Source organism: Emydura macquarii, unplaced genomic scaffold, assembly GCF_026122565.2.
Source record: "Emydura macquarii macquarii isolate MOO-44397 ecotype Brisbane River unplaced genomic scaffold, CSIRO-AGI_Emac_v2 contig_67, whole genome shotgun sequence".
In the NCBI taxonomy this organism is placed as follows: Eukaryota; Metazoa; Chordata; order Testudines; family Chelidae; genus Emydura; species Emydura macquarii.
Genome location: NW_027130204.1, coordinates 7,553,867 through 7,580,497, shown reverse-complemented (window position 1 = coordinate 7,580,497; position 26,631 = coordinate 7,553,867). Strand labels below are relative to the sequence as shown.

Here is a 26,631-nt window from a genome sequence, read left to right as displayed (position 1 = left end):
TGGTCTTGCCCCATACTGCTAAGTGCTTCCAAAAGTTCATGAACATATGGTCTCTTTCCCCAAAAAGACTCACTCTTTCCTTATATTTTTGCCATATTCCTGATCAATCACCACCACTTTTCCACCTTCATTAACACCAACAAATGCAGTGTCAGTTGCCTATTTGCCACTTGTGACTTTCTCCTCAAAAAAAATTAAAAAAAAAAAAACCTCTTCCACCAGACTTCCCACTCAACACAAGATTTTACTGACCATTCAAAGACAACATTGCCAACATCTGCCACAATCTCCCTTTTTCCCATCAAATTCTCTCTTCTAGCTCCATTAGTAACATCTAGATCTTGCACTTAGGATAAGACTTTGTTACAAAATTTGCCAGCACAGCTATGTTGTCTGGGGTGTAATGAGGTGCTATGCCAACAAAAGTCCCGTGTAACTGCTTTTATAATGGTAAAAATCACACATTTGCTGGTATAATTTACTTTGCTGGGGGAGGGAAGAGAGCACACGCTGGAATAAGCTATACTAACAAAAGAGCAGCTTTGTCAGTATACAGAAACGGTTAAGGACCAAAAGTTGTGAACTTTCCTTATGTCATCAGTGGAGCATGAACATTAAAGCCTAGCTTTGACCATTTAAATCTTAACACTTTAAAGCCGATATAGTGCGAACAATATTCAGCTGAAGTAATTAAAAATGAAATATAGATGTCTTTATTAATCCTAAAAAGTCAGTGTCAATCTCTTCGAACACTAGCTTTCTATTTTGGCAAATAAGATGTCACTATTTAAGCAGCAGTGGCTTCTAAACAGTTCACATATTTCTCTCTTCACTCCTTATGATTGTATAATCATAAGACCACTGTGAAAGCTAATAAGATAAGATATACAAAGTCTCAAGGTATTTGAAAATGAAGAGCCAAATGCTGCTCTGTTGTAACTAGCTCTTTATGGAATAACTAAATTAAAGACAATAGGAACAGTGTTTGTTCCAGTTGGCATTCCTGAACCTACTCTTGCAGGAAGGTGTCAGCTACCTTGACAAAAGCAGGAATACTACGGATTATACCCACATTCCAGGCTTTTTTGTATATAGCCAAATACAAATATACTTCACAGCACAACACACTTAATCTTGGGTCCTATTAAAAACACAAGATTTGTCAACATTTGAAAAACTCTATATTTAAACATATATATTCATAAAAAAAAGATGTTATGGTCCACTGAATGGGGCACAGGACGGAGAGTCAGGAGTTCTAGGTTCTGTTCCAGCTCTGCTATTTGACTTCTGTGTGACCTTGTGAAAAAGTCATTTCTCTCTGCTTATATTTTCCTTCCTACCCCTTTTTGTCTTGTTTCCTTGCATTGTAACCTCTTTGGTGTCAGGACTGTGTGGCTGTGCAGCACCTATTGCAATGTGGATCTCATTTTGGTGGAGTCCTTTTGGTGCTACTGTAATACAAATAATAACTTACAACCGTGATTGTAGATGACACATTCAGAAGTTTATAGTTGAAGAAGGATGGGGTAGCTGGAGAAGTATTTGGGGTCAGGGTGGTTTTTGGGGAAGGTAGAAAGCTTGTATTAGGAGACAGCCAGAGCAGAGAGAGAGATGTTAAGGAGTGTGAGGACAAGGCCAAGAGACTAGGAGGTATTAGAATTGCTGGACCAGGTGGAGAGCCAAGCAGGATCTACACTTGGAAGGTTTTGCCAGGATAGCTAATCTGGTATACTCTACCAGACAAGTACTCCGAGTGAGGACACAGTTTGTACCAGGGGTAGCCAAACTGTGGCTTGTGATCTTTTACAGTTAAAGTGTGGCTCGCAGAGCCCCACATGCTCCTTCCCACCCCCATTCTCTGCATACCAGACTGGGGTGGGGAACTCAGAGCTTCTGCCCTGCAGCAGGGTGGTGGGGCTAGAGGATTCTGCCCACTGGGGAGGAGAGTCTTGGGGGGTGGGGGTCAGTAAGTTTGGCCACCCCAACATATATGCTAGTTTTTGCTTTTTAGTCACGTTGGACAGCAAAACCGGACTGGTCAATTTCACATATCAGTTGTCGATTATTTAGATTCAAGAAGGAAAAGTTAAAGATTGAATAAGATATTAAATAGAAAGTGCAGACTGGTGAACCAAAGGTGTGTGTGTTCCACAATTTTTTTCCTTTAAAGTCTAAATATTGACTAAGAATAATCTCAATTGTTCACCAGAGAGATTATTTTTCCACAAACAGCCAATGATCTTTGCAAAACATTTTGCATAGTACGCTCTCATTATCACAAGTGATAGAAGTAATGAGGTGCAACCAACATATAAAAAAAAACCAAAACCACCTCTCTCTCTCACTTCAGGATTGACTTACCACTTCAAAAAATTTTTATTATAAATGTCCAATTAACCTTAACTGACCATGCTTTGCAAATAATATGCATAAAGAAAATTAAATGCAACCTTAAGTACATATTAATATTATTTGTTTTCAAAATTAAATACCTAGAAAGAAGAAATATTTAACTCCAAAATTGGTAGTCTGACACTAACAGCACTGATTTTAATCCAGGCATGTCATCTTCTCACACATCTGCACTTTAGAACAACAGCATTGTGGAAGAGTGACATCAGAAGGGGAACGGAAGTGTATCAGTGTCCAATAACGTACAGGCGGGGGAAAAACGTCAGTCCTTATAAAATGAGAGCTCTTGCTTAATGAAATATTTGAAAAATGCACAGATTATTTTTGCAGCAGTTATGACATCTGGAAAAGCCAAATCCAAGCAGTGATCTGAGTTGCTTGTTAGCAAGACTACGTTATCTAGACAATAGCAGCAGATAACTTATTTTACTATCAATTGATAATTGTGTTATATAAGTCTACAAAAACAGATTTTTGGTTATTGTGAAGTACGTATATGATGGTAAATTTTCTTGGGTAGATGGACACTCACTTTACCGTGTCCAGATAGCTTTACAAGAAAGCTAATGTTTGCAGTGTTGTTGTAGCCATGTTAGTCCCCAGATACCAGAGAGCCAAAGTGGGTGAGTTAATATCTTTTATAGAACCAAATTATTTTAGTGAAAGAGACACACTTTTGAGCTCCACAGAGCAGACCTGAAGAAAAGTTCCCCAGAGCTCAAAAGCTTCTCTCTTTCGCCACGAGAAGTTGGTCCAATAAAAGTATTACTTCACCCACCCTCTCAAAAAAAAAAAAAAAAAAAAAAAAAAAAAAAAAAAAGTATAAAACTTACAACATTGTTTGGACTTTCCTGTGTGAATCCAATCAAGATTATACTACTACCTTGTTGCTGAACCACATTATATAGCAAGTCTTAAATTTATGAAGAGATAGCATACTTCATGAAAAGACTTGTGGTGTAACATTTCTACAACATTGTTAGACAGGTTGGTCCTGTCCTCAAAAGCAAGGCCAAACAAGCCATACTCTAACATGGTTAACCTACCTATAGAGACAGACTTGTACAAAGTTTGGAAAGGACAAGGTTTCAGGTATAATAAAACATCTATGCATATTGGTCATGGAAACTCCCTTTTAAAACCTTGCTAGCAACTACACTGCTGAAAGCTTTTGACCAATGCAGTTCTGTTCCCAGCGCAATTACTTCTGCAACACAAAGATAGTTTATCCTTCACCGTAGCTAGTCTGAGACCAGAGACACCTCAAGTGCTAATACTCCATAGTTTTACATAGCTGAAAGGCTATTTCACTTACATCCTTATTCAGTTAAGCACATGCCTAACTTTTGAAGGGATTATTCATCACATGCTTTGCTGAATTGGGGCTTTAAAGAAATGAAGTTAACATTTGGCTAAAACACTGCATGTTTACATACAGGTTTAATGCAGTATCCTCAATACACATTTCACAATCGTTTGAAAGACCTTCATAATTTATTTTAGATTCCAAGCACCTTAAAGCCAAGGTCGGTAGGAACTAAGTGTCATACTGAACACTGTTCTAAGGCAGTTGCATTAGCTCAACATAACCTGGCAGTTAAATAGCATGATGTTGTCAAAGAGTCACTGGTCTATACTCCTTAAATGGAGACAGGGTGACATCTGATATAGTGCACTTTGGGGAGTGGGGAGAAAGGAAGGGAGAGTGATAATTAAATTCAGAGGCTGTAACTTTAGACAGCTCTTCAGAAACTATGGGACTGATCAGAATACATATATGATAAAGGTCACCAGTTCATTTCACAGTACAAGTCCATTTAAAGGAGGAGGATTTTTAAGAAACAAAACAAGTTTTACAAAAAGAATTCACCCCACCACATGTTAAGCTATAGATTTTAGATCTAGTCACTTTAATTATTACCCATCTCTGATGCTGGCATAATAATGCTTCAGAACCACCCCAACTACTGTATTGAGGGTCTTAATTTTATCATCCTCCTCAGCATTTGGGATTGATCTAAATTGAGTTTAAAAATGTAACAAATATTAAGACTATCTTAATGTTCATCTATTACTGCAACATTATGCAAGTTATTGCCATATTACTGTAGTTGCTCTTTCCCCACAGTTAAAGGTGTAGCATGCAGGAAAAAAAAAGACTTCGCTCCAAACTTAACTTTAGAACAGATAGTCCTGCCAACATTATACAGTAAGACTGATTTTAAAACTGTCACAGATATATGCATCTGCTTCTTGCCCTTCATCAATTTCACATCGCCCCACATGGCAACAGTTCTAAAGCCCATCACTTTAAAGTCAACATATTATCAAATGATTTTCTTGGAAATGCTTATCACAGCCGGTCAATGACAGACAGATCCCTCCCTACATCCTAATTTGAGATTTGCATTTCAACCTAGATGCCCACATGCCTCCCATGTTAGTGCCACAGATTAGTTATTACATCCTGCAATGATTTAGAGCAATTTCAAACAAAACCCACTTTACTTTGCCAGCTAGTGTCCAAGAAAAGAGGCATGTAGTTTGCTTTCATATTGGAGTGTCTTAATTTTGTTTCAACCAAACCCAGTTTATCCATAGGTTGGGAGTTTAATAGACAAGGAAGCACCTCAGGGCAGGGTACTTGTCTAAGGCATCTAGCAGGCTCTTGGTGCCACATAAATAATAAGTATCCATAATATTAGTATATTTTGGCAACATACAGATAATTGCCACATGATTTAAAGACAGCACATACACAGATAAGGGGCGGGGGGTTTCCCCAGCGGGAGGAGGGGATGTCAAGCACCAAATTAACTGATTAACTGGTAATGGAGTGAGGGGGAAAGGGTGGTGAAATAGAGCCATTCCCGTCCACAACCCGAGGGAAGGGAATGGGGAAACTGAGACACCCCAAGCCCAAACCCACCGGGGAAGGCAGTAAAACGAAGCCACCCCAAGTCCAGGCAGCTGCAGTAAGTCAATGCACTCTCAGACAGCAGCCCCGTTGCCCTAGGGGCTGCGCTAGGGAGGGGAGGCGAGGCGAGGCGAGTCACAGGCAACGCCTGTGCACTACCTGAGAACTGGCATGGTTCCCTCCGCGCCCTCCTGGAAGCAGGCGTCCCCACTCGCAGAGCGGCCGTAGACAGCACCCAGCAGCAGCAGCGTAGCCGCCGCCTCGCTCCTCTCCTCAGCTCTCTCTATCACTCCACTGGGCATTGGCAACCCTGTCACTTGGCCGCGCTCACCCAGCCCTGCAGCCCCGCCGCCTCCTCGGCCCCCCTCGCACGCAGCGATTGGCTGAGCGCGAGCCGGCGGGCGTGTACGCCAGCGAGAAGAAGAGACGGAGGCCGGCTGCGCCGGCAGATCGCGGGGACCGATGCGCTCCTCAGGGCAGTTAGCAAGTGGAGCGTTCGCGCTGTCGCCACGGAGGCGCACGAGCCAAGGCAGTTACAGCGCCGGGAACGGGCTCGCTCGCTCTATCCGCCATCTTTGCTATGGGCAGACACACCTCCCACCTACACCGCCACCCACCTTTAAAACCCACAGCAATGCACCCTGTGAAAGGGGTTGTTTTACAGCTATCTTTCTGCCCACATGGAAGATGGCCGCCAGGTGTATGGGAGCCTGCGGGAGGACACACAACCCTTCGGTGGGTGACCCTCACAAGTTCTGTACCTCGAGACATTCACAGAGCCTGATCACGCCTCTTCCGCCAGGGGGCTGCCCTGCCCTACCGCAGCAAGCGCGCACACAACCTGCTGTGGCGGAGGAAGTCATGGCGGTGGCCTGACCTGCGCCCATTGTTGAGGTCCTGCCCTTGCTCCCAAAAGCTATTCATGCCCCACTACCACAGTACTGGCAAGCCCAAGCGTTGGATAATCATGAGGCAGGTCCATCCCACAACTCATCAGAGTGGCCTTAAAATAATCAGATGGCTTCCCCCCCCCCCCCCAAATACAACGGGTGATTTTAATGTAGTGGGTGGGTTTTGACCCTTGAAGATGCACTTAAGTCACAGTATCCAGCTTTCCTCGGCAACGGTGACCGCAAGGGACATTCATTTCTTTCAACAAAAAGTAGGTAATCAAGAAGTGTGACATGCATGCAACTGCAGGAGCTGGGGCTCTAAGAAACTACACCACATACTGGAAAAGTTGGCAAGCCTGTCCCTCCCAGGCTCATTTTCAGAGATGGAGGTATTGTAGTCACAGGTTGCTGAGGCCATTAACATTCTCCCCCAAGATGAAACAAAGGCCAACCTATTGCCCCCACCTCCAGCCCCCAATAACAACTCTGGAGGTGGTAGCTACTTGAAACCTTGTTTGGCCCCTGGGACCCTGCAAATGTTAAGGTTGACACCACCCTGGGGGATGCAAAAGATTATCTAAATAACTTGTGCCCCCCCCTCATACATGTGATGAAGCTAGATAAGTGATATTTCATTTTATTGTTCCTCACACACACACACACACACACACACACACACACACACACACACACACACACACACACACACACACACACACACACACACACACCCCTACCTCTCAAATTGTTCCGCAGTTTCAGCTAAAAGTTGCCGGTACTTCACACAGATTTGGCATTGAATTTTTTTGTGAAGTTATTGCCACCATAAATACCGAGTCCTGAACCTCATGTCACACACAATGTTGTTTATGGCAAAAAAAATGTCCTGTTTAGTATTTCTGCAGTATTTTCCATTCAAGGGTGACAAAAATCATTTCTCCTCAACCTTCCTTCCATCAAACAGGGAGAGGAACTCAGACTACCCCCTTCCCTCTTAGAATAAGGTGTGTGTGTGTGTGTGCGCGTTTCCATTTGCTACTTGTAAAATTACCTCCTACAGGGAGAAGTTCATATATCTTATTCCAGAGATAATTTTATAATATTTATAATCATCTGCCAGTAATTCTGTATTAGAGTAATAAAAGATTTCCATTGTAATTCTACCAGCACTGCTTCTCTGACAATTTTATGGACTGTATGCTGTACGAATATAAGGCAATGATACAACCAGTTATACTGAGTTTTCAATCAAATTGCCGACAGTAGTCTACACTATTTTCATCATTCAGCTCTTCCTTCTGGAAGTCAAAGCGCCAAATCCTTGAGCCCACTTTGTACCTCTGACTATGCAAGGCAGCCAGAAAACCAGCCATTGGAGGACTTCCTTTGTGTAAATAGTATCCTGAGGTGGCATATAGCCACCTTTGCAACTCTACACCACTACTTCCTTCCTGGCATAGGACCCAGATAAAGTCTGCTGTCCCATCTAAAATAGCTGACAGGTGGCTGCATACAATTTATAAAGTTAGATAAGGTAACTATGAGTAGGTAAGAAGTGATCATACAAAGTCTGCATTACTTGAAATGGAAAGTTTTTCTGTTTAGAATTGCAACTATTCTGTGTTTTCCTTCTAAAAAAAAAAAATGCATATCTCTAATTCATCTTTTTTAATTTAGCTGGCTCTTTCTGAAAAGATGAGTTGCTTATATACATCTTGGATACAACTTTGTAAAGTTAGTTCAGTATTTCTCTCTTAGTTGAGTTATTAAATCTATTAAACACCAAGAGAAGGGTTTTGGATGGGAATGGCTCTGTTTCACCATCCTTTCCCCCCCTCACTTCATTACCAGTTCATTTGGTGTTTGACAGCTCCTCCTCCCACTGGAAGACACCCTCCTTCCCTCCCTGCCAACTTTATATATTTCTTAGGTAAACTCAATAAAGGGGAGAGGAATAGAGAGAAGGTCACCTGTCTCTCTTTCTTTTTTCAGGAATAAATTGAACAGTCTCTCTCAACTAAAATTGTGCAAACAGATTTTTTTGGTTTGCTGGCAATTCAAAAAAAATAATAATAATGGTTTTAGGTTAAAGGAAATATTTTGTTTGACAAAAAATGAAAAGTTTTTATTTTACTGAGCATTTTTTAAATAAAGAAAGAAAATTAGTTTTGAAACAAAGATATTTCAGAATGTGAAAGTCTTGCCAAATCTGTATTTTTTGCTGAAAAAGTTTTGTACGAAATATTTCACCCAGCTCTCTTCTCCGCCTTCATAGTTAGTCTTTATCTGGGATAACACAAACAAATAAAAATGCAAAATTTGATCTTACAGAAAAGATAACCCACAACAATTCTAAAGGATACTATGGTGATGAGGGTCAAGTAAGTATCAGTCTCCAAAGCCCTCACTTAAGTCCTGACCCTCTAAAAGATACACACACAAATAGTCCCTTTGAACTCAGGGGGGCTAGTCACATACATAAAGTTAAGCAAGTGCACCAGTTTTGCATACCAGGGACCTTAGGAAAGAATTTTCTTCATATAATCAGCTTGCTATCTGGTTCCATGCAAGTATAGAGGAAAAAGATGACACCCCCCCCCAACCACTAAAAAAAATTGGAAGCATACCTAACCATGCATATCCTTATATCAACATTTGTAAAGATATAAATTACTCAATATCAAAAGTATCTAATTTATTATTTTCATAAACAATGAAACTATGCAAGTGAGTTGGGGGGGGGGGAGGGGGGAAGCACCTTCTAAAATTCATAAACCCCTAGTGAGGTTAATATTAATCTATTTCAATAGGATACAGTTTTCCTATACTTCTGCTAGAAATGTCAGTTAGCCACTTTTTGTTAGCAATACATTCCCCAGTCCTGGAATTGGATCCACACAGCAGACCCTTACACAAGGGCAGATCAGAACAATGGTGTGGAAGGTTCTGAGCACAGTTGTAGACACCTGTGAACCATCTCTGTATAAGTGGAAAAAAAACCCCACAAACATTATTTGTTTCCTCCTAATCCCCAACAACTCCAATTCAGCATTACAATTCTGAACCACAAGCTATAGCTCTCCATCATACAGTTATGCACATTGTATAAGGAAATAAATAGATGAGAATTGCAACATCATTATCACCAGCAACGGTGGATCATCTACCAACATAAGCAAATAATAAAAAACAGAGTAAACGAAAAGTAAGCCCTAGATCCAGCAGCTGCTTTTAGACTCACTACTTCTTCCATTGACTCTCCTTCAACAACTTTCACACGAGAGAGAGAGAGAGAGAGAGAGAGAGAAAATTTCCTCCTCCACTTTCCATTTACCTTACAAGTTTATCTGTAGGTAAAGTCAGCTGACCTGACTAGATGAGTAATGCCACCCAGCTGCCTTCTGTCCCAGACCAGCTGGATAAAAAGGAACTCTCAAAATACCTGGGAAGAATCCAATTGAGTTTCAGAATTCATTATCAAACTTGCATATTTGCTGGGAACAGTGGATCCAATCCCACAGAGACAATGTAGACAATAAGGGGAAATGCAGTTGGTTCTAGCCCAAGAGAATTCTTCTCAGTGACCCCAAAGTCCTCGTACACCCCTTCACACAAAGCATGAAAAGAATGTATTATTTAAACAAACAACAAAATAAATAAGCCTCTGCTCCAATCTGATAATGGAGAAGAATAAAAATTGCAATGGATAATTTATTGTTCTGGCACCTCAAGGACTGATTACTCCAAGTTTTGGGCAATGACATGTAGGCTCTAACTACTAATTCTAGAATTAAATAACTGTGTAAGGTGAAACAGAATCTTAATCATTATAATACTGTCATTTTTCAGCTGACTAGTCAACTAACTGCTTAGAAGGACATATATTTATGTCCACACAGCCGCCAGAGGAAAGTTTGTTGCTCATGTACCCTCATAGAATGAAATCTTTGAAAGTGTGCTATGCTCATCTTTCTAAAAAGAGAGTTCTGTACAATACTGCTCCCTTAATCTCCACCTGTCAACAATATGTTTGTTGGTTTTATCCTTCTTTCAGGACACAATACTACAAGCTAATACGTACAGTTACACCTCTCCATAGAACCACACTAAAGTCAATTCCCATAAGGCTAATGAGAATGCTCATATGAGCAAAGTTATGCACCTGCTTACCTGTTGTCAGAATTGGGGCCTAGAAGGGGAACTGGGAAGGAAAAAATGCATAGATCTGAGGGGGTGAAAGCAAAGGACAAATATAAAGGAAGGTAGGGTGTAATGAAAAAAGCAAGAGAAATGAAGAGAGAAAGTGAATTGCTCACTTCTAGGTGGGAAGTTATTGGCGTTTATTTAAGACACCAATCTAGTTTACAGTTTTATTTATTTGGATTGGTAGCAAAAAGCAAGCAGAATAAAACCTCTCCCTTAATAATCTGCCATCTTCCTTCACTTGAAAGAAGTCTCATAGACTCAGACTGTAAGGCCAGAAGGGACCATTACAATCATCTAGTCTCATCTCCTGCACAACGCAGGCCACAGAACTTCACCCACCCACTTCTGTAATAGACCCCTAACCTAAGACTGAGTTATTGGAGTCCTCAAATTATGATTTAAAGACTTCAAGGTACAGAGAATCCACCAGCCAGGGGAAGGGGATAATTTTAAAGTCAGGGAAGGGAATAACTTTAAAATGCACAAAATACTAGTAAATTAGCAAAGAAGCCGACTGTAAAATAACACTAATAAAAAAATTTTGAATTTTCTTATACATATCAAATAATTCAACTTTAATTATGAGCAACAACTCTTCCTAAAAATCCATTAACAATTGTGTGCTTGATAATTTTGTCTAAGGAGAATAAGTTGCCTAATACTAATAGAGAAAGGAGGATATTGTGCTTTGTATTTTTAGTTTAAAACATCTGCCAAAAATTCAATACTTACCTTTTCTGTATGTAGACAAATCAATTTGTTCAAACTGCCAACTACATCGTGACCATCCAATCAATATGAGAGATGCAGAGCATCTACAGGAGAATGATAATGTAACGGACATGACTTTATCACAGGAAAGGATGGCATTTGCTAGGAAGAGCTCCCAAGGAAGTTGTTCATTTGTCTGTTCCATATACACAGATATAGAGAGAATTTTTAAAGGAATTTTCAAATGTTTTATAATCTCAGCAGCAATGGCATAAATTGCAATTTATGCAATAGCAATGGCATAACATTTTCTGTATGATTCTCCATCATCCCTATCCTTACGCAACCTAACATTTTGTTTGTTTGAGGTTTTTTTACCGCAGCTGCACACTGAGCAGAGATCTTCACTGAGCTGTCCACAGTGATGCCCAGGTCCTTTTCCTGAGTTGATAAAGTTAATTTAGACCTCAATAAGGTGTATGAGTCATGTACATTACTTCACATTTATCAACATGGAGTTTCATCTGCCACCATGTTGCCCAGTCACCTAGCTTGGTTAGGTCTTTCTGAAGTTCTTCACAGTCTTCTGTAGACTTGTCTAATCCACATAATTTTTTGTCATCTGCAAATCTTACCACCTGATTGCTCAGTCCTTTTCCCAGATCATTGATAAATATATTAAGCTAGACTGGTCCTAGAACGGAATCATGTGGCACCACACCATTCACTTTCTGCCATGATGACAATGGGCCATTTATTTATTTTCTGTTTCCTAGCCAATTTTTGATCCCTGACAACATTTTGCCTCTCACACCATGACTGCTGTGTTTCTTTTAATAATCTGATATGGAGGGATTTGATCAGAGATCAGCTCATTTGAAGTCCAAATAAATAATGTTATCCATTTTGGGGGCATCAGCTATTTACTGACAAGTTCAAAACATTCTAAAGTTTAATGAGGCATGATTTTCCTTTGCAGCAACCAATTCTGATTAGATCCAAGAAACTGCATATAGTTTTGTTTGTTGTGTGTTTTCTTTAAAAACTCTCTCTTTTCTTCCCTCCAAAGACAACTTAAATCATAATCAATCCCAGGCCCTGGGTATCCCAAAACCAGTTAAAAGCACAATGTAGAAACAACAACAACAACAAAAACGAACCACCACCCCAACAATTAAAACAAAACTAACAAACAGCAGTGCTTTTCTTCTCCCCATCTCCTACGTAACAATCATCAATCAGCAGCCCTGTTAAAACTCCAATTCTACGCAGACAGCGGTTCCAGACCCGTCTACGGATCACAATGGAAGCAGTATATCACAGGGAAAGAGGTGATCTCTCAAGTATGTCCCAGATCATTTAATACTTTATAGGTTATAAACAATGCCTTACCCACAACTGAGAAGTCAATCGGAACCCAGTGTAAATTCTAGGGCAAGAGTGCAATATCCTTATCACTAGATACTGTCTGTCAAGCAAGCTGCTGTTTTATGTAAATAACTTCAGCTTCTGGTTAAGTTTAAGGTATAATCACTCCATGTATAGCATGTCACAGTTCGGTCTATAGCCGCTCTTTAATTTCCTGTGTAAATAATGGAACTATTATGGACTTTATACCTTGTTTTGGGACAGCATTAACGATGGTCCACATAATTTCATTACTAGGCTTATTCCGTAGTTTCTTTTTGTGTCTCTCTTGAATTATTTTGTTTTTGAAGATTAAGGACAGCAAAAATAGTGACTGACTGAGAATGGAAAATCTAAGTTTGATAGACAACAACTAGCCACAGATGGATGTTAAAGGGAAAGGTGAGGGGGCACTGAGTCCCAGCAAAGCCCCATTTGGGAAGAAAAGCATGCATTTTGAACTTCCAACCAGATAGTGTCCTTGGACTGTGCTGGGAGTGGCCTCCCATCTTTCCTGCTGTCCTCCAGCTAGTAGCTGCCTGGTAAATTTTCAGACCTTCTTGATTCTGTGTTACACCTTTTGATTCTCAGTGACAATGGGCTGCCCCCTCAGTTTTTTAATATACTTTATAACTGATGTGTTGGATTACATGTAGTATAGTTAATTTTAAAATATAAAATGTACCTGATTTAACTTTTTTCTGTCTAAATTTTTGAGGTGGAACTTCATCTGATTAAAATGCAGTTTGCCATGTTTGACTATATGAGGAGGATAGTTGGATTCCTGGGCTCTCCTCATGCTAACAGCAACTTTTAGGACACTGGCATTAACTGTAGTTTTTTAAATACAGATGTAGATTTTTGCTTTTAATGTTTTTTTGTCGGTTTTGGTGGGTTCTTTTCAGTGCAGTTATTTTTTCCTCTTCCATTATCTGCATCACCTATTATTAGACTTGAAACAGTCATTCATCTGCCAAAGGAAGTACTGAAGTACACTGATTTCTGTACTGACACAAAAAATGCCAAGATTAATTTAGGAGGCATGGTTCATCTGTGACTTATCATGACTGTTCTCATCCCAGTAAAGTACCTTTGCTTAACACTGCATTTTAAAGAAAGCATTAGTTACCATTGAACTCTAAGCCCTGTATTTCAAATTGTTCATTGCTTATGATGTTCACTTATGCAATACAGTAACTAAATCAAATTCCAAGATGATTCTATTTATATGTGGTTATCTACATTCTCCTTTTCTGAACATGCTTCCTCCTTTGAACTAACATCTTTTCCCTCACATAGCATAAAAAGTATGTTAGGTATCATGTAACAATGCTCAGTGTGATGATACTAAATTTTAACACATTGAAATCTAGCTAATGTCATAGTTCTCTCATTATGGATGAGTTTTTTGTTTGTTTATATAAAAAAAACCTACAAAATATTTTAAATGTCCTACGATAAACTTTGCACCTATCAATTAGAATTTTAAATCACTTCAAAATACTATTTAAACAACAAGTAGGAAACCTGAATGCATACCAACTTGTTACTTCATCCTTATCTTTTCCTCATTTTTTTTAAACACCTGAGGAAAATAAGCTTTATTTTATAATCAAAATATCCAGCACAAGAAACTGAGAATAACAAGTATTCAGAGCTACATGCATACTTATAAAATTACAAGAAAAATATCTGTTACCTTGGCTTTCTGATTTCCCAAACAAAAGGAAGAATTATACTCAACCACTGACACCTGTATTTCAAAAGCAATAAGGAGTTGAGTGTTTGGCCTGTGTTCTGCCAATGATAATAGTTTCCAGGGCCTGCTTCTATGTCAAGCATCTCCATGCTTTCTCCCACACCACCCCTAATGCATGGGAAAAATTCCCCACCAAAATTTGCAAAGTTGCCATCTTATCTTTTTTAAATCCTTCTTTATACTTCTCTCTGCCTTGATGCCTACAATTGATTAAGCACATGCCAAGCCGAGACTTCTATTTTCTATTAAAAGTTACCAGTTTTGTTACCTCCTTCCCAACCCAGCCCCACCCTGTTTATTTTGACCAACTACTGTTCATACTATCTGATACCTAGAGTGCAATCCCAACCCTATTCAAGTCAATGGGAGTTTTTCCACTGACTTCAGTAGCACCATGATTTTATCCCTGAAGTCTGTAAACTTTGGGTTAGGGGCTTGCCTTCTTAATTATTTATCTGTACAGTTCCTAGTACTATCGGGCTCTGTCCAAGGTTCCTAGGTGGGACCATAGCAAAGTAATGAATTATAATACAAAATAAAGGCTGTGATTATATTGGATAGTTTTGTTCCCTTTTAAAATATATTTCCTCCTAAAACATCTTATCAATAATTGTCATGATACTTTCTACTTCTATATAGTGCCTGCTAGTCCGGGATCTCTATTCTAAGCCCTTTTTAAAGGGCTACTCAAATGCCTCCCTGTCGCTGTGAGGAAGTTAGTTACCTGGGGCTGGCCTCTCCTTACTGGCACCAGCTGTGTACAGAACTGTTATTGAATGAATTAGCTTGGACTGGCATTTTTCTCTCCCCTCCGGTTCCTACTATCAACTTCCTCAAGAGGACACTGTTTCTTTCACTGCTGTCTGCTGGCTTCTTAGTACTCTCTGATCTACAGTTTGCAACCATCCCATTTTCTCTCTGTTCCCAATTTTGATTGTCCTGAAATGATAGGAAGAACTTAGGTGCCCTTACTAAAGGTCTAGGTAGGTACTCACTCCTAAAAGGTGTGACAGAGAGACATCATCTGATTCTAGATCAAATCCAGAAGAAAAAAGTGTAACGATCCTCTTCCACTTACGGTAGATGACATTTACTTCCTATTCTCCGCCACATGCACGGAGTTCAGAGCCAGATCCCAGGCAGCAACAACCACGTGTATGAAGAGATATTGCAAGCCTACAACCCCTATGTACAGAAAGATCAAACCGACTGCTTAAAAAACCAACCAATTCTCATTGTCCTTTGTGATGAGATGAGATTTGCAACTGACTGATATTTGCTTCCTGAACTGGAATACTTTGATTTGCAGTGGTGATAAAATGAAGGACTGCGGGTTTGGCAGAAGCAACACCCCCAAATAGCTACCCAAACAATCCAGCAATGTACGCTATGCACAGGGGAGAAGAAAGGTAAATAAATATTTTACCAACAACACATTAATTACAGAACCCCTCATCCCTTCGACTATCTCAGGGTCAAAGTACCCTAGTCCCCAGCCACAGGTGTAATAAATAATCCTACAGAAACACGCAAATCCTCTAGCAACATATTCAACTGTTACAAACTATCTGTGCCAACCCCACTGCTGAAGTGCCTGCGCCGGGTATACTGCATTTTACAGAAAGGAATCCAGGCATTGACAACGCGCGGCGGCTAGATCCATACATTAAATGGTTACATTGTGTCGTCGCAAGGGCGGTCAACCTACCCCAGCTACACGGTAACACAATATCCCTGGTAATACAACACCGTTCTGTTATACTGTGTCTGTACATGCCTGGGGATGACTTTGAGGCTGCACTTCTGTTTAACAGCACGTGTTAACCTTTAGCCAGGGGCAGAATGACATTTACTAAATAATCCTTTCCTAGCAGACACTCTTTGCTGCCCATTTGCATGCAGGCTCTCGGGGCAAAGCTGATTTTTTCTCTCTCTCTCTCTCTTTTTTTTATTTTATTTTTTTACCTAAGTTGGTTTTGTTCCAGCCTGGGCTTCTTGGCTTGTGGCTCCTCCGCTGCCATCTTCATGCTCAGTGTATCTAGCAAGCGCGCAGCCCAACCCGGCTCGGATCTCGTCACGAACCCTAGGATTGCGGATCCGAATCTTCTTGCAGAAGCAGCTCAGCTACCAACCAGAGCATGAGCAACAAGCAGCGCGGGCCGGCTGGCCGGTCAGCAGCAGCGGGAGGTGGTGGTGGGGGGAGCAGAGTAGACTACGGAGCGCCTGATGTAATTATTGGTCAGTAGCGGGGTGCCCAATTTTAAAATAATGTAGCCATTGCCGAATAGGTGCAACAGCTGTCATTGCTGGAGAATCACTATCGACTTTGGCATTTAATACACATCCCCTCGCTCTTCGTAATGAAAAAACCCGAAATGACTTAAATTAACTAGTCACTGAGGCCAGATGCCAATAAATAGGTTGCCAAACTCCAAGTGTCTCCAACGTGGCACGACTTCTTAAAGAGTCACAGGAGACTCAAACATGAAGTCTTGCAAGGATGGTGAAGGCAGTCACATAGTCAGCTGTGTGTGTGGCTGGGGGAGGAGGCCTGGGTGTGTTTGGGTCCTCACAGCCATATTTGCCACGGTGCCTCTGGACTCTGGAGAAGTGGGGTCGCTGTTCTGAATGTGAGCGGGGGTTCAGGGATTTGCAGGTGACTATGTGTTAGCCTCAAAAGTTGGGCGATAGTTTGCAGTCTTTGCGGGGGTTTTTAAAGTTAAAATGTTATTGTGATAGCTGGAAGATCTGATGTTTTTGGAAATGATGTTAATGCTTCTTTGTCTTGCATACATTTCTGTGATCGTGAAAGTCCCAGCCACTCATCCCATTCCTGTTCATCAGAATTGATTGCCTTATTGGTTAATCTTTGTAAAATGTGCGGAGGCTATGGAGTGCTAAGAGTTTATGTTTAACAACAGAATCTTCTCTGTTTTCAAGCCAAATAAAATGTACTGAGGTGGGGATTTTTTTTTTCCTTTTTGTTGTCTTTTTTTGTGTGGGGAGAGAGGATTCAGGAGAAATTGAAGGCATGTTATCTTTTGTGTGTAAATTTCTAGTTCTTCTATGGTAATATCTGCTGTTTAGTTAAGCTTGTAATGAAAAATTCTTAAAAATCCAAAGTCTGACAGAGACCTGGTTAAAGTTTTGTTAAGCAACTCTTTTAACTTTAAAAATAATACATTTTCAGTTGTTCCCTTCTCCTTTCCCTAATTGTGCTGTAATGAGATCTAAGGTCTGATTCTGTTTTGATTTGTAGTCTTCTGAGCCTTTGGCTTTCAGGCTGGCTTTGACTCAAAAGAACTGGCTTTACTATTGCAAATGATTTAGTTTTGGATCCTGGATACTTTGTGCTGCAAGAGAAAATGAGTTGCTAGTGTTCTCCTACTTCCTAGCTCTTACTATTTAATCATTGTATGAAAACTCTTCCTTGGTGACTAGGTTTGTTTTGGAGTTTAATTGTGAGACCCTCACAATTCTTATAATATTTTTAAAAAACTATGAAAATGAGATGATATATGAGAACTCAAATTTGGAGTTAATTTTCTCAATAGATCTTACTGCTGCATTTCTGACGATAACTTTTAGAAATAAACACTAGACTTGTATGGGACAAGTACATTTTGACTTACACTATTTGCTTAAGTTCATTTGAGAGTTTTGTGCTGTGTGTTTTTGTCTGAAGTGAGTGAGGAGTAAATGTGCATAGAAAAGCAGATGTTCAGTTTTAATAGTCTGTGTCAGAATTCAAGTAAGGACTTTCTTGAAAGTCTTTAAACTGACCCTTTCTCTAACAGTCACACCGACATGTATTTCATAGAAGCAGTCACATAAGTTATTCTTGCAAGAACAGTGCAATCTAGAAGCTTGATAGTAAGAAAATGTGGCAAAATTAAGCAATGTGGTCTATTATGTCAAGATCTGTGGTGAAAATTTACTTTATCATTTATTTATAAAGCACCTAGGTTTGCTAGGCATGTGACAGATATGCCCTGGAAAGGTTTTAGTCTAAATTTTATATATATCTGAATATGTGCTATGATCAATGGCTTGGGAACAGGAAGATGGGAGAAGGGTTACAACAGTAAGGTTATGGGGTAAGTTAGCTTTGTTACATTGTGGTTCTATGTCTAACTCTTTGGCTTTCCCTTTAGTTGTTTGTAAACCGTCAGGGGAACAGTATCTTGTTAGAAAATTTAACAGTTGCTGATAACTTGTAAACAATCAGTGCAGTTGAACCAGTATTAAAAGTAGCTTAACTGCAAGTGGATCTTGTATATGCTTGGGAAACTTTCTGAATATTTCCCATCCTTACTAACACCTGTTTATTTGCACTGATGCTGGGAGCATTCCTATACACAGCTCAGTCCTTAACAGTTCTTTTTAGGACTATGTGAGGCTTGCTCTGAGCAGATTTGATTAATGGAAGTAAAAAAGCTCCTAGCACCTTGCCTGTTGTTAGTGTTCCCATTGAGAAATGGTTGGAGGGCCCTGTAAGACTGATGGGTGACTCCTGTTGTGCTTAGTGTGTGTGTGTTTCAATCTGTTTGTATTGTATCAGTAACTTTTTAAACTTAAGAGTAAATGTGCTTGCTTAGAGATATTGGTGTAGTAAATGGTAACTGCTGGCAATCGCACTCAGAGAAAAAGCAAAGCATAGGTGCTGGCCTTTATGCAGGCTGGGGAGAACTCCCTGTCAGGAGGGAGTGGGACACAAGTGACTGCCTGGAGCCAGGTGACAGCTTGAGACCTAAGTGGGCCACAGTTGGGGAAAACAGGTGCAGTTATCCTAGAATATTAGAGTTGGACTTTATGCTCTCTTGAGGTCCCTTCTAATGCCCTGTTCAGGGCAGGACAACCTAGAGGTACTGGGGATTGAACCCACAGCCTTATACATGCGAAGCATACACTGGAACCACTAAGCTATCTTGAAACCGTGGCTGATATTATTTGACTTTTCATTCTTACAAATAGCTCTCTGTTAAGCAACTACACATCCTTATTGTAAAATTCCATTTTATGGCAGAGAAGGGGGGGGTCATACACATGGAGAATTATGAATGGCAGGTAGTAAGTACAGATGTGGCAAGTGTCATTCATAGGAGCAATATCTGGTAGAAACCAGCATTAAAACTTGCCCATTAAAATGTTGCAATTTTCCCTCTTTTTCATCCTTTACCCCATTCTTCCCCATTTAATAGGATATGCAGGAAGATTTAATTTTCATACACAAAGCAAATGGAACCTGTTCAATACAGAATAGGTTTTGGATCAACAGACTTAGTGGGAAAAGGTGCATGAGGCAATATCTTTTACTGGACCAAATTCTACTGTGAGAGACAAACGTTTGAACTCCACGGAGTTCTTCAGGTCTGAGAAAGGTAATCAATGTTTCATGGCTAAATATAAGATAGAACAGAGTGTTAAGCATAGGGAGTTAACACATTGCAAGAAATGATTCAAAATGAAGTAGGCAATTACATCTGCAGTTGTAAGATAAAGGAGAGTTAGTGGGTTACAGGTTATTGTAATAAGACATAAAATCATTCTCTATTGAGTCCATGATATTTGGATAGGAATTTAAGCTCCCAGGCTTACGTTTGAAGATGTTGCACAGGTTTCCTTTGATGCTGAGGACAGAGGTCAGATATAGAGTGCTCATTTACAGTGGCTCATTTTAAAGGCTTGAAACTGGCATGCAGGGGGGAAAGCTTTAATTAATTTTAAAAAAAATTGAGGCAGCATAGCTCTAGAAAAAGACACTAAAAGTGAACCAAATGGATATTGGAATTCATGTTAGTCTTGGGAAGTTGACATACTTGATATTTAATTTGATTTACAATTAAAAATCCTGTAGACAATCTTTACCTGTTTGCAACTCAGTGGATTTTAAATACCAGTCAATTTAATATGCAAGAACATTTTCCTTCCTCAGAAAACAAGCAACCCGGATCACCTTTGAGAACTACTTATTCCTTTATTTTCTATTTTTCATCTTGCATATGCCATAGCAATCTACTTTTTCCTTTGTTTGGAGAAATAAAGGGAAGAAATTGGCTAGACTTCTGCATATTGTGCTCAAAATCATCCCATTCTATCCTCCATCCAAACATGACTCATGCATACAGCTCTATCTTTGCCACATCCATCACCAATTCTTTCATAGATGTATCGTTCCTATCCTTCCAGTGCCTGAGAATATCTTTTAGGATTTAATAAACACTGTAAAGTAACTTAACTGTTTCTTTCTGCTTGGACTTGTTTCTATGATGTATTTATGAAATGTTACCAAAAATTCACTTTTCTTGTATTTACAGACCTATCCTGAGTGCCTCTCAGTCACAATCTAGAAACTTGGTTTGTGGAAAGCCAACTTTAAATCAGCATCTCCTATTATCCCTTGATTGCTTTTCCCCACCCCGTCCAGCTGGAATATTTCTTTTCCAATCACTTCATGTCCCTGCCAACCCACTTATACTTCTCTTCACTTAAAAAACAAAACCCCCCAACACTTCTAATATAAATCTCTTCCAGGCATTGTATCCTTCTTCTAAAATCTTTTTTAAAGTAAAGATTCTGTAGCTATCTCCTTTGGATATCTGAAGTCTTTTACCAGGCAGTTTCATGGCAATTAATATTGTTGGTATTCAAACTTGATTTCAGGCTCAGTCTTTCTGCCTCTGTTCATGTGAACAGCAGTCCCATTGAAACTGGTGGGATTAAAGGGTCCAACTGTGTGCTGTGCCTCTTCGAGGGGGGTGGAAGTGGTTTTATTCCACCTTTGCATCGCTCAGATTCTGGGTTGGCTGCAAGCCAGTGTTATTTCCAGGCATCAATTAGAGAAGCTTTGGGAGTTGCTCTAACTTACAACAGCCTCCCAATGGCTGCACTTTAGCACTTTGCAGCTCTTTGGCACTGTGCAAACACGTCCCTTCCTGCTCACAGAATGTCTTTTATGATACGGCTTGTGAAGGGAGCAGCGAGGGGCTGAGTAATCAGCTCTACACAGCTCTAGTGCTTTTCCAGCCCCAATGTGTTTGGCAAGGCAGTGGGGAGACTCTCCCAAGGGCCACAAGACCAGATTTCTAGCTTCCTAATGGCCAAATCTTGCCAAGTGATGAGCCCTTTAAACTCTCAGTGGTACTGATGCAATTTGAGACTACTTGGCACACTGCATGATTGGCCCTCAATTTTGCAAAGCTGATGAAAATCCCTTTTGATAGTCAAGATACAGGATCTTAAGGATACCACTGTCTATTCAGTTCTGCCAGTACAGTATGACCTATTTTTTAACAGTGAATTTCCTCAGATATTCCTCCAGATTTCTTCACCAGACTTCCTTGGATGTGACTTCTATTTTAACATGCAGGTTCATCCAGATTTTCCAGACATGTGGTATTAGACATCGGGTGGCTTGTTTGTTTGTTTTGGTTTTTTTTTTTATTCTGTTTCTAAGTGAATCTCTTGGATTTCCAGCTTTCATGATGAAACTTTCTATCTTCTGCCTCCAAAAGGAAGTGTGATAATTCAGCAACTAACACTATAATGTTAGTAAAGTTTGGGCATATTTGACATCCAGTGATGGAGAGAATCAGGTTTGAAAACAGATTGAGGCTGCATGTAAATACATTATGAAAGGTCTGTCAAGTTGATAGCCTATATTTGAGAGATTTATACAGTATTTCAGCTATGATTTCCATTCTGGAAGAAAATGAAAAATTCCTGATTTAAAAACAACTTCAAAGCATCCTTAAAGGACAATATATTAAAACTAATAAAAATACCAGGAGTTGATTATCAATGGGTAGAAGTTACTAAGGCTAATTAGATATATGTTGAGGAGCACAAGGGAATCAGACAAACTCTTTTTTAAAATAGATATTAGTATGCTGGTTAAACATATGACAGATCTATTGCAGAGGCCAAAAAAAAAAAAGTCATTCATGCAAAAGCCTGTTAGTTTCATTTATAACCATTCTCTGGCTCTGAGAGTTTCAGCTGGATAAAGGGTTACCAGACACCAGGCAGTTATGAATTGACTGCATAATATATTTTTGTTTTTTAATAATGACACTTGAATTCTGGGTGTTTACAAATGTCTGAATATCAACAATCCTGTTTTGAAATAAGAAATGTTAATTAAAATGACAATCCTACAAAGACAAGGGTAATTACACAAGAATGAGTCTTGGAAAAAGAATGGCTACTTACCTTGTAGTAACTGTGCTTCTTTGAGACATTCTGCATATGTGGCTCCTACTTAGGATATCCATGTACCCTAGCGTAGGAGTTCAGAATTTTTTCATTAGTACTGTCAGTAGGAGTTGTGTATGCATCTTTTTTTATGTCCTTGCACTTCCCCTACAGCCCCAGTGGCTTAAATAGCACAGCAACCCTAACTGTCACTCGGTTCCTTTGTTGTCCCCTCATCCTCTCCCGAATCCTCTTTAAAAGACCAAGCAGACTTCAAGGTGTTGGGACAGAGGGCAGGTCACATGGGCTCTACATGTGCAGAACATCTTAAACCAAATTTATGATAAGGTAAGTAACCTTATGATGTTTGTTCTTCTTCACTGTATATTGTGGATCTCACTTACAGTGATTAGCCAGCAGTTACTCTCGAGGAGGTGGGGGCTAGGAATTATCTGAAAAGATTACAGAACTTTCCTTTAGAACAAGGTGTTGAATCTTGAAGTAATCACTAAAATGTTTGCTAAATGTATGAGCTGAAGACCAGATAGCTGCTTTAGATTTCCAGTACTGGACCTTGACATCAGACATGCTACTAATGTGACTTGTGCTCTGGTGGAACAGGTTCAGGTGTTTGAAAGAACTTATTGTCATAAGCATTTCTAGTACAATTGATATCCAGTTTGAGATGAAATAGCCATCCCCGTGGATTCATTACCGTAAGCAATGAGAAGTCTAAGTTTAATGAAAAAATGTAGTTCTGTCTAGGTAATGAAATAGCAATCTTCTTATGAGGTTTTGGAAGAAAGGTTAGTAGGTTAATAAACTGATTGAAAGTCTGACAATACTCTTGGAATGAAAGATGGGTCTGGTCTCATACTTACTCTATCCACATGAAACTGTGCAGGGAGGATTTTTCAGTAAGGTTTGCAATTTACTTATTTCACTAGCTGATGTAACTGCCACCAAGAATGCCAACTTTGTTGACAGTAGATGAATTTGGACAGTTTGATTATGGCTCAAAGAAAGCACTTGATTTCAGTTTCATGTTGGGGCTGCCTTTTTCACAGGAGGAAAAGTATGAACAAGCCCTCAAATCTATTCACTGACTGACTAGGAAAATTGAATTTCACTCTATTTGAGGATGGACTACAGATATAGCAGCCAAGTGGACTTTGACTGAAGCAGTAGATGTATTTAAAGTTCTCTGGTCTAAGTAATCTAAAATAACTGGAATAAAACACCTATGTGCAATGTAACCCCCTAAGATCTAATCCATAATGAAAAATGTTTCCAATTTGCAGTTTATGTAGTCCTAGTGGATAACTTCCTGTTCTGAAGAATACTCTGCTCCTCTGAAGAACACACTTTTTACCAAGGACATCCAAATATCATCCAAACGGTGAGACACAATGAAGCTGGGTTTGGGTAAAGAATTATCCCATGATTCTGGAATAGCACACTTCCAATTCATAAAGGATATGATAAATTGGTGATGTGACAGTAGCAGTGGGTTTGAGAACCAAAACTGATGGGTAAAATAGGAGCGATGAGTACAACTCAATCTTTTTCTTTCCTTATTTTCCAAAACTCTCTTGGAATTAGTGGAAACAGAGGGAAAGCATCCCTCAGATGGTTTGACCAACAAGTCAGGAAGGCAACTGATAGTGATCCTGGACTCTTTTTCTGCTTGAGAACAAAATATCAGACACTTTTCTCTTTTGATCTGACATGAGTAAGGCTATATGGGGAAACCCCCACTCTTGGAAAACTTAATTTAGAAATCAATTTAATTCCCTCTCATGGGACCAGGTTATTTTCCTCCTTAGTAAATCCGCTTGATTCCTGGGAGGTGAAGAGATGTCTGGCATTCAGAATTGCATTATTCTCAAAACCTATGGCTTCTCGACAAAGGAGGTCTGATCTCATGCCTCCCTGCCTGTTTATATAATAGGCCTCTTCCAAATTGTCTGTGAGAATTTGGATTGAAGTATCCTTGAGTATAGTTAGAAACACTTCTTGCAAGCTAATCTCAGTGCACGCCCACACAAGGCAGTCAAACAGGTCGGGATAATTGTCCAACCTTTGTCTGCGTCGATGAGCTACTATTACTGATAGGCACATTGTAAATACTCTCGAGGCTGATGAAATTCTGAAAGGAAGAACTGATAGTGATGCCCTGGAGCCATAAAGTTTAGATATTTTCTCTGTGTGGGAGGCATGTATTGACACATGAAAATGAGCATCCTACAAGTTGAGGGTAATGAACCTTTTATGGGATCTACAGCAGGGATAACTGAAGTGAGGTACCATACAAAATTTGACATACTGTATATATTTGAGGTTCTGGAAATGTGGAATTGGACACAAGACCTCTGTCTTTTGTTGTGATGAAACTGAGAACAGAAACCTTTCCCAATGTGCTCCTAAAACATCTAGCTTGATTAGATAGTCTGTCTTCTAAAACAAAGTGGATGGGAAGGAGGCAAGGTTTCAGACTGAATGGCATAGCTGTCCCTGATACAAAAGACTCATCAATGTGTGCTGATTGCCATCCAAGCCTCCTGGAAATAAAACCAATGGTTAACCAAAGGGTGGAGTAGAAGGGGATCATTGTAGATTAGTCCAAGGGTAGTGGAACTGACTTTTTCTAGTATCTGGATTGCTCAGTTGTGAGTTTTTTGTCTCTTCATAGAGAGTGTTCCTCTATCTATTCTAGAGAATGAAGATTGAGAATGAAATTTTCTTTATGAATATAGGATTATATAAATATAATTGAGCATAGATCTCGAGTTTTAATTAATGTGGAGATTCATCAGTCTTAGTGCTAAATAGATTCTGACCACTGAATGGTAACTCTTCAATGGTTGCTTGCACTTCTCTTGGGAAACCTGATGTAGATAATCATGATGAGCATTGCATCATCACACCTGGAGACATTGAACAAACACCAGAATCAGCAGCAATGCAGCTTGGAGAGGTTTTAGCAGTCAGGTGAACCTCTTCACAGATTGACTTTAAACTTGTTCAAATTATTTATGCAGGGTATTACCATGACACTAACCATAAATGCCTTAATTAAATCCAAAGGCAAAATGGTATTTATGCAATTGTTCTAAACATACCTAAAAGGCCTAAATCAATTTACTATGTCCAACAGTGAGAAACATTTATAAGCATTTGATCGAGATACTTACAAATGGGCTAAACCCAGGGGTGCTTAGAACACATGTTGGTCAGCCTCAACCTGGTCAGGCTGGTATTAGCTACAAACCCTTCAAGAGTTTAATTTTTATACCTTTTAACAAACTAGTGATGTCATTACCAATTACTGACTTCAGTTAAAAATCAATTTGACAGTTCACCCTTATTTCCCATCTTAATCTGCATAAGATTTACAACTTCCTTTCTCACCAGGGCTATTCCTTCCTCCTTGCTGACCAACAGGTTTTCATGCTTATGTGAATCCATGTGCATTTACTTTTAAGGTAACACTGGTATGTGGGGTGGGAAGGGTCCTGCTGGGTCATTTGCAGATGGTTTTAAACAAAGAATCTCTTAGACTCCCCTGTTGGCAAGAGACTTCTTTAAGATTTTTTTTTTTTTTTTTTGGGGGACCAGACATCGTCCGTACTCCATTCCTGCTGGCTTTAAAACTTCTTTTCAAGGTCTCCCTTCTACTTGCTAGTCCAGGCCTTTCTTTACAACACATTTCCTTCAGATAACACTAATTATTTAATTTCATGTTTATTCTACCCTTGTCTCTAAACTGAGGGTAATTTGTCTTTAATCTGACAGTTTATTCCATTACAGATGATCCTTATTTAGGTAGCCTGGCTCGATAGTTCTCTATCCTGATATGCAAAGAGACTTGAGTAGATTTTTTTTTCCTCAGAGATCCAGTCTCTTGAGTTCTTTCTCCTTGGGAGTTATTTCCTTGAATGTGTTGATTTCTCACAGGTGGCAACACCACCAGTGAAGATGGAGCCAGAGTATAAAAATACTCAGCCTTTTGATAATACTTGATATCTATGATCTGCACATTTTGAAGTAGCTGAAATGGAGGCAGGATCACTAAGGAATTTTGCTGGCTCCAATATCCCTTCACTAATAGGTAGTACAACTCTGCTTTG

The 26,631-nt window shown here is 39.7% G+C and overlaps 2 protein-coding genes across 9 annotated transcripts in view; one reads left to right on the top strand and one right to left on the bottom strand.

Moving 5' to 3' along the window:
- The window catches only part of ADK (adenosine kinase), a 488,773-nt gene extending 472,266 nt beyond the window's left edge, over window positions 1-16,507 (bottom strand). Inside the window, exon 1 of one of the 4 annotated variants that reach the window (XM_067539239.1) lies at window positions 16,274-16,507. In XM_067539239.1, the coding sequence (XP_067395340.1) occupies window positions 16,274-16,335 (62 nt within the window). In that variant the 5' untranslated portion in view covers window positions 16,336-16,507. Of the gene's footprint in view, window positions 1-5,491; window positions 5,753-9,466; window positions 9,519-16,016; window positions 16,060-16,273 lie in introns of those variants that run through there. The other 3 variants (XM_067539260.1, XM_067539250.1, XM_067539230.1) reach the window with 3 other exon arrangements.
- A 300-nt stretch (window positions 16,508-16,807) lies between these two features.
- Window positions 16,808-26,631, top strand: part of AP3M1 (adaptor related protein complex 3 subunit mu 1) — a 33,694-nt gene continuing 23,870 nt past the window's right edge. The window contains exons 1-3 of one of the 5 annotated variants that reach the window (XM_067539191.1): window positions 16,819-16,964; window positions 22,763-22,849; window positions 23,803-23,900. The gene's annotated coding sequence lies outside the window, so the exon portion shown is untranslated. Of the gene's footprint in view, window positions 16,965-18,897; window positions 19,690-22,675; window positions 22,850-23,802; window positions 23,901-26,631 lie in introns of those variants that run through there. The other 4 variants (XM_067539174.1, XM_067539183.1, XM_067539202.1 and 1 more) reach the window with 4 other exon arrangements.